The sequence below is a fragment of the Lagenorhynchus albirostris genome, chromosome X (assembly GCF_949774975.1).
Source record: "Lagenorhynchus albirostris chromosome X, mLagAlb1.1, whole genome shotgun sequence".
In the NCBI taxonomy this organism is placed as follows: domain Eukaryota; kingdom Metazoa; phylum Chordata; class Mammalia; order Artiodactyla; family Delphinidae; genus Lagenorhynchus; species Lagenorhynchus albirostris.
The window spans coordinates 86,159,804-86,175,200 of record NC_083116.1 but is presented as its reverse complement, the minus strand read 5'-3'; the positions used below and the strand labels follow the sequence as shown (position 1 = coordinate 86,175,200).

The 15,397-nt window shown below is 52.5% G+C and overlaps 1 protein-coding gene across 5 annotated transcripts in view; it reads right to left on the bottom strand.

The window, feature by feature from the left end:
- Window positions 1-15,397, bottom strand: part of IQSEC2 (IQ motif and Sec7 domain ArfGEF 2) — a 76,006-nt gene that overhangs the window by 40,204 nt on the left and 20,405 nt on the right. For 3 of the 5 annotated variants that reach the window (XM_060137798.1, XM_060137793.1, XM_060137796.1), the window contains exon 2: window positions 11,691-11,720. In XM_060137798.1, the coding sequence (XP_059993781.1) occupies window positions 11,691-11,720 (30 nt within the window). Of the gene's footprint in view, window positions 1-1,110; window positions 1,179-11,690; window positions 11,721-15,397 lie in introns of those variants that run through there. The other 2 variants (XM_060137797.1, XM_060137794.1) reach the window with 2 other exon arrangements.

Sequence of the window (15,397 nt, the reverse complement as noted above, 5' to 3'; positions counted from 1 at the left end):
AAGAGACAAGACAGAAAAGGAGAAAGACAGAGAAGGAGGAAGACAGTGAAAGGGCGAGACAAAAGACACAGAGAGAAGACGGGGAGAGGCAGAGAGTGCCAGAGCAAAGGACAGGAGAGGCGAGGGCGGAGGAGAGCTGACAAGGTCTCAGTGGTCTTGGTGACAGGATGGGACTCGGGCTGAGTGGGCGAGTGGGGCCCAGCGAGCCAGAGGACAGGGTGGTTCTTTGCTTCCAAGGCCAGTGCTGCGCCCCCAGCCTGGGGCAGGGCCCAAGCTCCGCCCCCCAGCGCTGTGCTCCCACCCTTAGCGTGGGGTCCAAAGGCCCCTCTGCCTCCTGCTTCCCACGATTAAAGTCCAGAGAAGGGGAAGGGGGAGGAGAGACAGCAGGGTAGTGAGGCCGAGGGCCCTGTCCCTGCCCTACGCAGCACAGGGCAGATACTGGGAGTGAGTGCCAGGTCAGCCAGCCCCTGCCCCCCACGAGCCCCTGAAGGCAGGTTGTGGTCAGGGCCTGGCCATTCAAGAGCCGAAGTAAAGGCCGGGAGATGTGGCTGCAGGCCAGGCCAGCTGCCCACTATCTCGCTTGCTGCGAATTGGAGAGGATGCCTAAATCTTAGAACCTTAACAGAGAATCCTGGAATCTGATACTCTTCTTATCAGAGCCTCTGGAATAATTGTCATCAGCAGAACGACTGTTTCTCAAGTGCCATCTAAGTGCCAGTCACTGGCCCAAGTCCTTGACTCATTAAACCTGAGACTCAGAGACCCTTAGGCTGCTGGAATGTTGGTATCAGAGAGTCTCAGCTGTTGTGGACAGCCCCGCAGCACCAGGCTAGGAGCCAGGGCAGCCACCAATCACACCCCTCACAGGCCACCGACTGCGCTGCTCAGGGCTCCAGGGTTCTTACAGAGCTGGGCACCCAGATGCCCCTGGGCTCACCCACTTGAGCTGGCTCCCTCCCCCAAGCCAAAGGCCTCCAAGAATCCAAGAGGAGAGCCAGGAACCAGGAAGCCAGGAGGCTGCTGAATCAGCAGCCCAGGGACCAGGTCCAGGCCTGGGCAGGAAGGGAGGGGGTCGGGCTGCAGGGTTGGGGGTGGGGGCGAGGTTCCTACCTGCTACTCCTCCCGGGGGGCTCCATGGGTCTGGACCTGTCCCGAGGGCAGGCCCCCTGGCCAGGGCGGTGCCTCCACCGCTGTTGCCACCCCCTCCTCCCCAGCCCTTCCCTAGAAGGAGGAACCAAGGAGGTGGGGCCAGGCCTGCTGGGCTATAGGCCAGACTGCAACTGGAAACTTTGCTCCTTCCCCTGCTCCCCCAGGAGGGCTGGGAACTCCTAGTACGAGGAAGCAGCTTTGAGAGCTTGAAGTGACTCCTCTCGGCCAAACCTCAGGCTGTGCTCACTATATGCACCTCTGTTGGAATCTCCCCAAGTACCCTGTCAAGTACATGTCACTAGCCCTATTCTCCCGAAGAGAAAATTGAGATGTAGAAACATTAAGTAACTCGGCACAGGTAATAGAGCTAGTAAGTAGCAGAACCCCAAGATCAGGACCTGGTTTGGCCATTCCCAAATCAGGACTCTGTCCCCTTGGCCATATTGCTGCCCTGTGAATACAGAAACCTTTCCATAGAAGCTTTTCACAAACATTTTCATCTTCCACAGAGTTAAAGAGACTCTGTGTGGTGGTTATGCTGGGATGCTCCAGTTCAAGTAAAATTCAAATCACCCATCTGGGGAAATCAAGATGAGGGCCCAGCCGATTTCTTGACCATTGCAATAAGCTCTCACTTTCTTCTGCGTTGTTTTCTGAACTGGCTAAGAGAAATGCTCCCTGAAGAGAAAAGCAAAAATCAGAAGACACGCCATTCACAATCTATAGGCTGTTCTTCCAAGGAAATTGGCCCACCTGATTTTACAGACGGGGAGAGGGGAAGAGTCTTACTAAAGTTCATACAGCCAGTCAAACTAGAATCCCCATCGACCTACCACAGTAATCTCTCTCTCCTCCTTATGTGGGGGGCTGGAGAAAGGGGACAATTTGGAGGATTTGAAGGGTGTGGAGTTCCTGAAGAGTACCCCAGATCCAGCTCAGAGGGCTCCTGTCCTTTCACAGCCCCAGAGCCCAGGCCCCTGGCTGTTCTGAGCAGAAGGCAGCCCTGGGAGGGGCCAGGGGGCCAGTGATCTAGAAGGAATAGGAGTTGACAGGCAACAGGCCAGCCTTCCTGCCTTCCTGCCTTCCTGCCTCCCTGCCGGGGCAGCTGGTTCCTCTCAAGAAAGCCAAAGCTGCTGAGAGAGATAGGCCCTATGGACCACCGCAAAGTTGGCATCTATGGGCTCTTCATGGCCTCTTCTCCCTCTGCCCACCCCCTAAAGCCCCTTGGTCTTCAAGGCTCTGGTCTCAGCCCCTGCTTTTCTTTCTCTCTCCCTCAGCAACTCTCTTGGCTCTTGTGGCAGCCACACCTTGTGCCCATTTGCAGTTATTGTCCTAAGGGTGGCACCTGTGGCCCAAACCTTCACCTTGGCCTGGCAGAAGTTGAGAGACAGAAATTCTAGTCCTGGCCCTAAGGCTGATGCTGTGTGACCTTGAGCAAGCCCCTTCCCCTCTCTGGTGAGGCAAAGAGCTTACATTTTGGTGCCTGGCAGAGCTGGATACAAGTCCCAGCTCTACAACTTTTCAGCTGGGTAACCCCTCTGAGGCACGGTCTGTTCATCTATAAAAGGTGAGTGGCAACTCCTATCTCACAGGTTCTTGTGAGGTTTCAATGAGACACATATGCACATGCTGAAAAGTCTCAGTCTGAGCCTGAGAGAGTATGATCCTTCTCCCAGGGAGGTACGGGAGACTCTTGGGAAACCTGTTTGTTTCGGGCAGGGGAAGATTTCTAGGAAGATACCTCTTCATCTGGGCCACTCTTGGAATTCAGGCATATCTGAGCCTGTTGGGGCGACTCATGTGATAACCCTCTAGGGGCTGAAGGGAAGAAGGAGCGAAGGGTGAGGAGCCTGACCCAGCCGCAGGGCACTGGCAGGGCCTTCGTTCACTTACACTACAGATCCTGTGAGCCATGCACTGAGCTGGGTGACAGATATGGCAGTGACTAAGGGCAGTCAATGTCCCGATCTCATGGAGCTCATATTCAAGTGAGAGGAGACAGACATTATTCAACCACTAATGGAATTAAGCTGGGCAAAAAGTGGAGGTAGTGGGAGAGAGTGTTCCAGGCAGAGGAAACAACTTGGGCAAAGGACCTGAGGTGGTATTTCCAGGAACTACAAGGAGGCCAACGTGGCTGAGTGGAAAAAGCAAAGGGGAGATGAGCGAGACTGGAGATGTAGGCGGGGGCCCAATCATGCAGAGCCTGGAGGTCCTGATAAGGTTTCAGTATTTATACTAAGAGGAATTTGGAAGCCTGTGGTTCACGGATAGGCCTGGGGCGGGGAGTGTCTCTGAAGCCCCTAAAGTTGTATGAAAAATATGAGTGAGTATGAGTGCATTTCCGGGGAGAACATTGCTTTCATTAGATCCTCAGATGGGTTTGTGATCCCAAAAGGGCAGGGAAACTCCTTATATGAGTCCATTCACTAAGTGCTGACTATGAGCTAGTGTCAGGCATCCCAGGACCTTCTGTGAGCTGCCCCTCCCCACCACTTCCCCGTGGTCTCAGCCTCCCCCCACCCCACCTTCAACCTGTGCTCCACCCAAACAGAAGCGCCTACAATTCTCTGCCACACTCTGCTGTCCGCCCTCACCTTTGCCTCTGCTCAAAAGACCGTTCCCCACCACCCTGCCCCCAGTGCCACCTCCCCACCTCGTTAGCTCCCCCTTGTTCCTCACAAGTCTGCTCAGAGGTGGTGCCCTCTGGGAACCTGACTCTGGGATCCCTCCCCTGTGTCCTTCCCACCCTGCGTTTCTCCAGCGCTGTCTATTCACATGCCGTTGCCCCTTCTGGTCCAGGAGCTCGATGGGGACAGACACCATGTCTTATTCATTCCAGTGTCCCCAGCATCCGGCACAGGGCACCTAGTCAAACAGGTCAGCAGGTATTGAGAGACAGACAATCCACACTGAGGTAGAGGCTGCAAGATGGGCTGTTGGACACTAGAGGGCACTGTGGCCACTGGAATCCTGGCCTGCCGCTGGCACTAGCCAGGCTGGCCCAGGCTAGCCCCTGGGACCAGGCAGGCGGGGAAGCATGGAAACTCTGCTCCTGGGTCCTGCAGCTCCTTGGCTCTGGGTCTAACTGACCGGGGTCCCAGTCCCAGCTTCCCAATTTACCTTCTGCCTCCTTTCCAGATTATCTCTCATGACAGTGCCATCCCACTGCAGATACAGTTACAGTTCTTCACGAATGCAAGTACCAAACACTGCTCCACAGCCCTGGCACACTTTTTTGCTCTGTCTGCAACACTCTCCACTTCACCTCACACACACCCCCACCCCTCACCAGGCTAACTTCTACTCATCCACCAAGTCACAGTTTAGATGTCAGCTTGGAGAAGCCTCCCTGACCCTCAGGTTGTGTTGGGTACACTTCTGAGGTTCTCCCACAGCACCCTACACTTCGCCTGTAATTGTCTGTTTCCTTATCTGCTTTCCTACCAGACGGTGAGCTTCCTCAGAGCAGGATTCTATTATTCATCATTGTATCAACTGCATTTAGTTTAGCACAGTGCCTGGCACGTTGTAGGTACTCAAGAAATTGTCCCATGACTAAGTGGATGGATGGATGGACAGATGGATGGATGACCTCGGGCAAGTGACTCTACCTCTCAAGGTTTCAGTTTCCCCCTCTGTAAAGTGGATCCCATCACCCTTACTTGGCAGAGCTGCCAGGAGGATTAAAGATAAGGTGTGTGGAATGCTCCTTAACAGTACCTGATACATAGTACACATTTTCTGAATCAAAGCATTTATTAAGTTGAAGGAGGCTTTGCCCTGAGCCTGGGATGATCTCTCCCACTCAGGCTTACCACCTATATGTGGAAGATGGACTTAACAATAATAAGAAAACTATCCTTTTTATTAAAAAATAACAACAGCACCTGCTATGTGCCAGGCCAGAAGTAGGAGCTCCCTAAGGAGGTGGGCAGTCTCCAGTCTCAGCCAGAGGATGCAAGGCCCGGGCCGAGGTCAGAGCCATGGGCATTGCCCCTACATCTGGAGAACAGTCATTACGTGCACAGCTGGTTCCAAACTCTTTACTCATAGGTGAAAACCTGTCTAAGGTTCCCTCTGTAATTAATGTAAAAACTGCAGGGTTTGTATTAATGGAAAAGTGAGCTCGAGCGTCAAGTTGATAATATTGATAATGTGTGCTTGTAATTCTATACTGAAGATAACTATAAATTCAGTCACTGCACTAATAAAATGTGAAAATTCCTGAAACAACCAAGAACTTGGTAGCAGCTGTACCATGAGTAGCATTATGCCAGTTGTTCTGAGACTATGAAAATCACCGCACACTGGTGGCGATGGTAATATTCACTGTGCACTTAAAGGCTGTTTGGGCACAAAATAAGGGGAAAGTTTTAGATAAAACAGGGTATTTTGATGCAAGAGCATGGAACTTGAAAGCATAGTGAGCTAAGGTCAACTTGCATTAGAGTAGGAACCAAAACCTTGATGGACGAGCAAGCTTATAATCGTGGGCCTCTGAGCAGACTACTCCCCAGGCTCTGACCTCGCTTGTGAACACATAAAAGCTGTGGGCACTGTAGAAGAAACACCAAGTCCAGAGTATTTGACCTCTACGCTCACCCACTTCTAGGAGAATCCACTCCCACCTACAGCCCCTTGCCACCTCGTTTACCACAGGATGGACAGAAACAGTGCTGTCCCGTGGGGGTGGGCCCTGAAGCTGGAAGGTCACATAGCTTCTAGGTTGGTGGCCACATCAGGCCACCTGAGAGCAGAGGAAGTCAGTCCAGAGAGAGGAGTCAGTGACAAAGAGATGACAGGGACCAGGCAAGTCATGAAAGATGGAGAGAGACAACGCATGAGCCAGGGAGATGCAGAGATGCACAGAGAGAGAGAGAGAGAAAGAGAGAGCAATTTTCCTCCTTGACTTCTTGGTCCCACTTCCAGTTGGCATGAGGCCTGGCTATACGTCATTTACTGCTCTTAGATTCTGTGAGATGTAGCCTCACAATAGTCTCCCCCCCCCACCCTTTATTCTTGAGCGCGTTTGAGTGGGTTTCAGTTCCCTGCAACAAAGTGTACCCAGACTAAGACAAGGGAAAATTGGGGATGTAAGTGCAGGGCTTGCATAAGCAAAAACGCATAAAGAACACTTAGGTAGGGAGGGGTGAATGCAATTATAAAGCATTTGTGTTTGTTCACCCAAATGCTCCCTCATTTCCTGACAGTTGCGACCACAGATACATGCTACAGTCGTACACTCACATACACTGACATTCAGTGGACACCAAGACAAATGCAGCAACAACCAGATCTGCTTCTATGCAGACACCCTGCCGTGCATGGACACCCACCAGCACGCAGCGCTGCCCCTGCGTTCCTCACACCCGCACAGATGTGAAGCCAAACCAAGAACACAGTGGTGCTGCCCGGGAGGCTTGGGCCAGGAACCGAGGCTCAGGCTCGACTGGGTTCTGAGCAGCCTCCCTCCCCAGCTGCCAAGTGACTCATCCCCAGGGCTGCTAATTAAAGCCAGGACAGAGGGGACAGAGAGGAGGGGAGGGAAAGAGAGAGAAGGCAAGTTTATTTTGGTGCCAATCAGGCATGCAGCCAGCTTAGGGGTCACCCACTTCCTGGGGCTGGGCCAGGCCGGGGCAGGGAAACACTAACAGGAAGGGGAAGGAGGACCCCCTTACCCCTTCTTGCCCCTCGTGAGCTTCCTGGAAAAAGGTAACTCCTTTGGGAAAATTACCCATCTCCCTCCCCCCCCCACCTCCCTCCTCCTCCATCCCACAGTCAGATTCAAGTTCTACCCCCTCCAGCCTCTTGTCCTTACAACTGGCTTCTCCTCATCAACGCACTCCCATTTGGGCTTGCCAGAGCTGGCTCATCTGTGTCTGTAGCCCACTTCCATCTCCCCCATGGATCACCCAACACAGGCCTGGTACACAGGGAATGCTCTGCTCGTGCTTCTGGAAAACAACTGGGTTAACCCCGGTATAGCATGGTGACCGCAACTCTGATGGTCTGGATTCTGATCTGAGTGCTATGGGGGGGAGGGGGTAAATTATTTTAACTCTGAAAGCCTCAGTTTCCTCACCTGTAAAGTGACTAGAATATATACTCTATAGGATTATTGTGAAGATGAAGTGAGAAAACACAGGTAAAGTGCCCAGCATGGTGGCCAGCATATAGGGGCTTTAGCTATCACCCAGCAAGTGCTGCTGCCGCTGATAAATTATGCCCTGCCTCAGGCCTGGGGTAGCAGCAATTATACAGAGCTGAGTTCCAAGCCTGGCTCTACCACATAGGACCCGGGGGAACTCAGACAAGCCACATAAGCTCTCAGAGCATTGGCTCATATGTAAAATGGGGATTCACAATACGACACCATAAATTTACTGTAATGATTTGAGCCTGTCAAGGGGAGCCCAGCTCTCAGAAGTGGCTCCATGCATTGCAGCAGCGATTACTAAGGATAGCAGGAGGAGCGCAGACCTGTGGGGCCAAAGAAGCCCAGGAGCGAGGAAGCAGTCAGGGTGGACTCGGGCAGCCAGGGAAGGCACCCCAGAGTGCACAGGGCTGGAGTTGGACCCACCAGAGCCAGAGAGCATTCAGCAGGCGGTAAGTGACAAGGTTCCAGGAAAAGGAAGTGGTGGGAACAGAGAGCTGGGCAGGGCAGGCAACCAGGCTGCGCTGAACAGAAGGCAGCACGCAAGGGAAGATTTGGAAGCAGCTGGGGCAGCTCTGGGGACTGGCAGTGTCTGGACATGTGGATGGGGGAGCCACGGAAGGTCTGTGAGGTCTCAGCTACCCCAGATTGCCAGGAGGTCAAAACAAGAAAGAATCTTAGAGATTACCTAATCCAAACTCCCGTTGGACAGATGGGGGCACTGAGGCCCAGAGTGGGAGGCCTCCTCTGGGAACAGAGCCAGCGTTGGCTCCTCCTCCCACTTCTCCTCCCGACAGCAGCGGCTGTTGCCATGGGGACGTCCCTGGCTCTGCGGGTGTCAGCAGCTCCCCCACCTCCTCCCTCCTTCCCTAGCAACAGGCCACCTCCTCTGGCTCTCATCCTTGCGTGCCTGTCAACCCCGGCCTGGTCCCCAGGGCCCCCAAGTTCCAGCCAGACCCTCACTGCAGCGGTAGCACCTCTAGGCCTGGGCTCCCTCCTCTTCTGGTGGCGGAGGTATCAGCCCCTCCTGCCCCTCTGTCTTCAAGTTCTGCACCTCTCCACATATCTCAAGCTTGACTGCCCCATAAATGACAATGCATTGGGTTAGGGGATGGCGGAGGGCACTACAATATGTTGAGCCACCATTTTATGCTGAGCATTGCTTTAAGTTCTCTCATCAACCCAAAGAAGTCAGAATTATTGACCTCATTTTACAGATGAGGAAAGTAAGGATCAGAGAAGCCAAGTGACTTTGCAAACAACACACAGCTAGGAAGCAGGCTCTGCTGAGAGCTAGTTTGTGACCTTGAGCCATCGCCAGTCCCTTTCTGGACCTGGATTTAAGGCGCCTGTAGGTCTGACAACTTCTCATGGATCTACAGGAAGTCCAGGCACCTTCCTCTGCCCACAGCCCTTTAGCAACACCAGCTGTTCAGCTCTAATTAGACTCCACACTTCCTCTGGCACCCCATACCTGGAAGCCCTCATGCCTGGGCCCTGCTACGGGGGGTTTTCAATCCACCGACCCTGCTCATTCCTTCCCATTCCACTTCCACAGCAGCCAAAGTCTAGCTCCTTTCCTTCGTGTTCCTTCTACCCTCCTAAACTTTCCCCTCCACACACACAATGTTTATTAGATGACAACCCTGGGGCTCCAGGGGGGAAAAAGATCTGTTCAAAGTCACATAACTAGAAAGCGACCTGGCCATAAATGGAACCCTTTGCCCAGATCCAGTTGCTGCCCTTTCTGTGCTACAGAGCCCCACCTCTCTCCTCCAGCCTCCCCCGGCTCCCACTGATGACAGAAGGTATCTGTGACCCAGTCCCGACCAGACCAGTTCTGAACTTTAACACTTGCTCCTTTCCTGCCCAGATCTGTTTTAGCCCGACTGACTGCCCCCACCCAGCCCCCCTCACCTCCGATGCCTGCTGGTTTCATTTACAGGGATGCCCTCCTTACACAGTCTGCGTGTCAGTCCTCCAAGACCCAGCTCAGACACCACCTTCTCCAGGAAGCTCTCCCTGACCCCTAACTGAAGTGAGCTCAAGAATTCACATGCGGGTCCTGAGAGCATCCTCAGATGACCCCACCCAGCTCTGGTTCCAAGTTAAAGGACCTTCCCACCATATTTGCAAGATTTTGCCCCACAAGTGCTATTTTAGGCCCCTTCCACAGTCCAAGTTTGACCCTTGCTTCCACAGTTGCTGAGTCTGCAAGGTCCCTGTAGCCTCCTTGACTGTAGGTCCAGGGTGGATGTCGGGAAGTACATCTCAGTAAAACAAATACCAGCTTTGGCAGCAGACAGCCCAGGGTATGAGTCAGAGTGATGCCACCCTGCCCCATTTCTCTTATTTCCTTGGGCAAGGCACTGACCCTCTGTGGGACCTCATTTTCCTCATGTGTAAATCAGAGATCCCAATCCATGCCTAATAGGGCTGTTGTGAGCATTAAATAAGATCATATTCAGAGTTCTTAGTATGTGAGGAGCAAATGATAACTGCTATGATTACTAATATTAGGATGAGGATGAGGATGATTATTATTATCTGCAAGGCAGTCGAAAGCTCCTGCAGGGATGGCGTGGGCAGGGCTCTGGGCTTGGTGCCAGGCAGACCTGGGTTTGAATCCTGGCTCAGCCATAAATAAGTTGCATGGCTGTGGGCAAAACCCATAACCAGCCTGAGCCTCAGTTTCCTCAACTGTAAAATAATGATGATAAGGGCAGCCCAGGTTCCACCTACAGTGTCACTGGGAGGATCAAACAAAAGAAAGTCCCTGACAACTTCTGTAAGTTGTAAAGGCCCAACGTACATCATCATATGATTTATGATCATAATAACTATTAAAACCCTGAGCTATAGGTCCTAGGACCTCCCCTGTCGGGAAGAGCTAGAGACGCCTTCAGTCGCATTCCTTGACAAGTCGCAGGCATATCAACGGGGATGCCTGGGGGCCTGTGCTCAGAGTCAGCCCAAGCTGTCTTTCTCCAAACCCACAGTGGGGCACTGGGATCAGTGTCCTTTGCTAGACCAGTGCCTTCCTAAATGCTAGGACAGGCTGTTCCCAGGCCATACTCCTTGGCTGCATGCCAGGACTAATTGCATCTCATCATATACCCCTTGCCTGGACACTAGGCCTGACTGTATCTACCACACTTCCCCTGCTTTCCTGCTGGCCGAAGTGTGCTCCCATCCCACAGCCCCTACCTTGGCCCAGGGCACCAGTGTGCTCATCCCATCCCCCCTGCCTGGGATGCAAGGACACAGCATGTCTCATTATGCACCTCCGTCTGGATGCTGGGATCCTCTGCCCCCCTCCCATATCCACTGCCTGGATGCCAGGACCTGGGCTGCTGCATATGGTTGGACAAGCAGTGCCTTGCACAAGGGTTCACAGCCAAGAGGGCATGAGTCGCGGCTGAAGTTCAACCTGTGCTCTACTCACTGAGCCGGGAACCCTGGTGAGGGGCTGCAGGAGCCCTGTGGAAAGGGAACATTCCTCCAACTGATCCACGCAGTGGGTTCTACTCTTCACATAGGTGTTATATATGTTAGTTGCAGCCCTGGCTGGAACCGAGTGAGCCCATCTCATGCCTCTGCTTCCTGGACCCATCTCATTTCAGAGGCCCACTGCATCACCCCTGGCCTGGATGCTCTCTGACTGGGCCCTACCCTGAGCCCCGCATCATTCCCACATAGTCCCTATCCTTGACACTTGTGTTTTCACGAAGCTTCTGTTGGGTTAAGGCCTGGGAAATGCACTAATAGTCCTTGTCCCTAACCCCAGTTTTACCCCCAAATGGCAGATTGATCACACCCTGAAAACTTACTGATTGATGCTTGTAAACCTTTTTCACCAAGCATGCAAAAAAAAAAGGGGGGGGCACTTGTTACACTTAAATCTAAGGTATATTTAAGTGTAACATTACCTTAAATATAAGGTATATTTCTAATGACTGGAATGTGTCACATCAAAAGTCCATCCAAACCACACTACTCAGGGCTAGTGCAGGTCAGGGTGGAGCACAAACGCCAGACCAGGGAAGCCCCGTTTCTATCATGTCCCCTTCTCCCGGGAAGGGAGGGGGAGAAGGTCCCGGGTCCAGAGCTGACCTCTCTGCAGGTCAGCTTTCCCATCTAGGTAGCTCCCATGAGCCCCTCCAGTGTTCAGCCGAGCCCCCAAATCAGCTAGGGTCAGAAAGACTAAGGAAGAGTTTTCAACCCCCTCCCTATGCTTGCCTCCTCCCCACCCCTAATACCAGTGGGACAAAACCCCTGGAGTTGGCCCCCGCCCCTCCCATGGATCCCGAAGTGACAAGCCAGAGGCCCCCACCCCAGTCCCTGCCCCAACTCCCAAGCACTACTAAAGAAAGGAGGTACTGACCTGACTGTTCTGGAATTCTCACCATCAGATCTGAAAGAGAAACAGAGAAAAAACCCGACAGTCAGCATATGCCCTCTACTCCTCTCCTCCCTCTGCCCAGCCCTGACACCTAGCACGCATCGTGAAAACGAAGGGTAGGGCATTTCGTGCAGAGAGAATGGCCAGTGCATAGGCCATGATGTGGCGGAGGGCCTGGCCAGTTGTTGGGACACGGAGGAGGACAGTGTGGCCGGGGTGGAATAAGTGAGGGGAAGAATGGTTGGAGGTGAGGTCGAGGAGGTGCCAGGAACCAACCATGTTCTAGCCTAGTGGGTCATGGTGAAGAGCCTTCCTCGGAGTGGCTGAGAGGCAGCCTGCAGCGGTGGCCAGGGGCAGAGCCCGAGGTTTAAACACAGAGAGACCAAGCCTCAGATACTGGCTCTGCCACTTACCAGCCCTGTGACCTGGGCAAATCACCTCCCTGCTTGGAATCTGAGCCTCAGTCTCCTCACTTGTAACACGAGGCCAATCCTTGCAGGGCTGTTGGGATGATTAAGCCCTTTGCAGCCCAGCAGACAAATGCCAGGTATTATTAACAACATAGAAAAGGCTTTGCCAGTTGCCTGGTCCAACCTGCTTATTTTCTGGATGACAAGAATGAGGCTGAGAGGGGTGAGTGAGTCAGCTGCTGGGCTCCTTTCTACTACATTGGTCTGCCTTCTTCATTGTGAGGCCCCCTCAGAGGCAAAGGAAGGGCAAGAGAAGAGAGTGGCACTGGGGACAGCTTTGAGGGGACTGAGAGAATGAGTGAAACCCGACCCACACCCACTCCGGCTGTTCCTCCCTAAAAGAATGTGTGTGTGTGTGTGTGTGTGTGTGTGTGTGTGTGTGTGTGTGTGTGTGTGTGTGTGTGTGTGTGTGTGTGTGTGTGTGTAGGGAGGAACAGTGGAACTGTCCTTGGGGGTGGGGAAAGGGAGGAAGAAGGACCAGGGCACTTGGAAGAAGCGGGGAGAGTGTGTGAAGTGGCTTCCCTGTCCCCTCTGTCCTCTTCTTCCTCCTTTTCTCCCCTCCCTCCCCCACCCCCACTCCCACTCCCACTGCAGACGTCGGAGGAGACAGAGATGAACACATCACAGGCTCTGTCCTCAGGTGAGAGAACCAAGAAGGGACCTTAGTGAGGGGACCTGAGTGGGGGGAGAGTCGTCTATGCTGATTGCAAAGTGAGAGGGACACGCGGGGAGGGGAAAGTGAGTATTTGTTGGAAGAGTGAATGGAGCACCCACCGGCCAGGTGGGGCAGGCAAGCATCTGGGTGCAGGAGCGCAGGCAGTGGGTGAGGCCAGTGCTTCCAGTTCTGCTACTTACTAGCCATATACTCCTAGGGAAGGCACTCCCCGATGTCCAGCCTCAGCTTTCTCACTTGTAAAATGACATGACAGGGGAGGGGAGGGGGGCAGGAGGGTGGGGTGGCTGTGAGGTTCAGCCTGGCACAGTGGACAACAGTGGGTCCAATCGTTAGCCTTTGCAGCCCCCTAAAGGGACAGAGGAGCAGGGCCACAGAGCACCTTTTCACATTTATTAAAACTTTCCATCTCACTCTGCAGCAACAAGATTTCTTCTCAGGCCTGGCTCAATTATTCGCAGGTACCAGATCAGGTGGGCTTAATTCAATGACTCCCCAACTGTCAACAGAATGGAAGTTAAGCCCCTCAGCCTTTCTCCCTAACACAAACCCTCTGCTCCAGGCAGGCTGGTCTCCTCGCCACCCCACCCCAAAACCCCCAGCACACACGTATTCAAACTACTATATACCAGGCCCCGACTCAGGAATATAAACCCTCAAGTTGCTCACAGACTGGCCCCTTGCCTCAATCTATTATACTTCAGAGCATAAGCCACATATATAATCGTCTCCATTGGCATGTGAACAATCACCGGGCACCTACTATGTACCAGGCAGGGTGGCAGGCTCTTTTGGTACATGACCTCCTTTGATCCTGCAAAGTGGGAATTACTCATGCAATTTTAAGATGATGAAACTGAGACTCAGAGAAGTTGAAATGAGTTGCCCCACGGCACACAAGTAGGGGCAAAGCTTGGCCTGGACCCCACAGCTCGTGCTCTTACCACCACGCTCCACTGCACCAGCAGCTCAGTGCTGGGCACTTACGCATCGTTAAGGTGAGTTCCCTTATCCTCGTCCCCCAAAGTCAGGACAGGCACTTCCTGACAGGCTCTTTCTTAGGAGAGATTACCAGATATGTACTTCTGCTCCAAAAGCACTTCTGTATGATGTTACAGTCCTCAAGATGGCAGCTACGGGGAGCAAAAGAGCTCCACGCCATGAGGCAGAGTGAATTAGCCAGCTCTCCTCACTGTGGACTGATTCTTACTAGTTCGAGGGTATACGGCATCTTATGACCCTCAATGCGGGGGTGCATGCCACCTCAGGGGTTTACAGGCTCTTATGCGTTTAGTATACAAATTGTTATTTACATCTAGATAACCATCATCATTAACACTGTGCTATCCTACACCTCTTCAGGACTAATGCCCAGCCCAATGGTCAATCCACCCCTTACTCCATGAAGCTGGACCACCATTCTTTTGTGAAGTAGCACAGACGTAGAAAGAATGCTGGGCTCTATTATGGCTCATTCCCTAACTGGCAGCATAGAATTGGAGAAATCACTGCTCTCTGGACCTTGGTTCGTCATCTATAAAACAAGGGGGCTGTGTTAGTTGAGTTCCAATCTTCAGGCCCTAAGATACTTAGTTTCTTCAGAATCCCAAAGTTTCTCTCTTTTATCAATTGGGTTCAGCTACCTATGGGTAGAAACAAAGACCCAGGGTACCAGACCTCCCTTTATCAATCCATGTCAGGAAAGGAGATGGATTTCTCCTGCTACTCCTATGGCTTTCTCCCAATGGAAGGCCACTTCAGACCCCAGGGTTCTCAAAAGGCTTGTCTAAGCCAATTCCCATCCTCAAGAGTAATGCTCAATAAACAGTAACTGATTGAAGCCTATGAGTATAGTGACCATATTTTCTGAACCAAAAACGCAGGCATGTAATGAGACCAAGGATTCTGACGTTGCTGCTTCCAGGTACAAGGGGCAATCTGGCAGATGGGAGAATAAATGGCAAAATATCGACAGTTCTTGAACCTTTGGGGGACTTATGGCGACAACAGGGCAGAATAACTCAAAAGAATATAAGCCTTTGAGTTGCCATACTGGGGTTTCTGCTCTCACCTCCTGACTGGATTCCCTGCCTCTCATTTTGACCCTCCAAGCTATCTATAAACAGTGCCTGGGAACACAATAAGGTGCCTCTCTCCCAAGAACCTGGAATTGGATAAATAAGGTTGTCCTCTGAGACCTAAACTAAGAAACAAAAAATGCATCAGAAACGAGATATGCAAAGTTACGTGAGAAAGAGAGACTGTTTCTCAAGCCAGCATTTGAGCAACATGTCTACAAAATCAGGTGTCCAACAGAAAGGTGATTGGACACGAACAGAAGTACATTTTTTAAAGGAGACTTGAAGAGCTGCTGTGTACAGGGCTCCTCCTAGAAGTGTCCTGAGGAGAAAGAGGTGGGTACCCTGGCCCAGGGATCATACAAGTCTCTCTAAAAGCTGAGAACCAGCCCTGGGGCAGCCAGGCAACTGATCTCCCAAACATCAACTTGTCTAACTGCAAGTCTCTTCAATGGGCAACCACCTTCT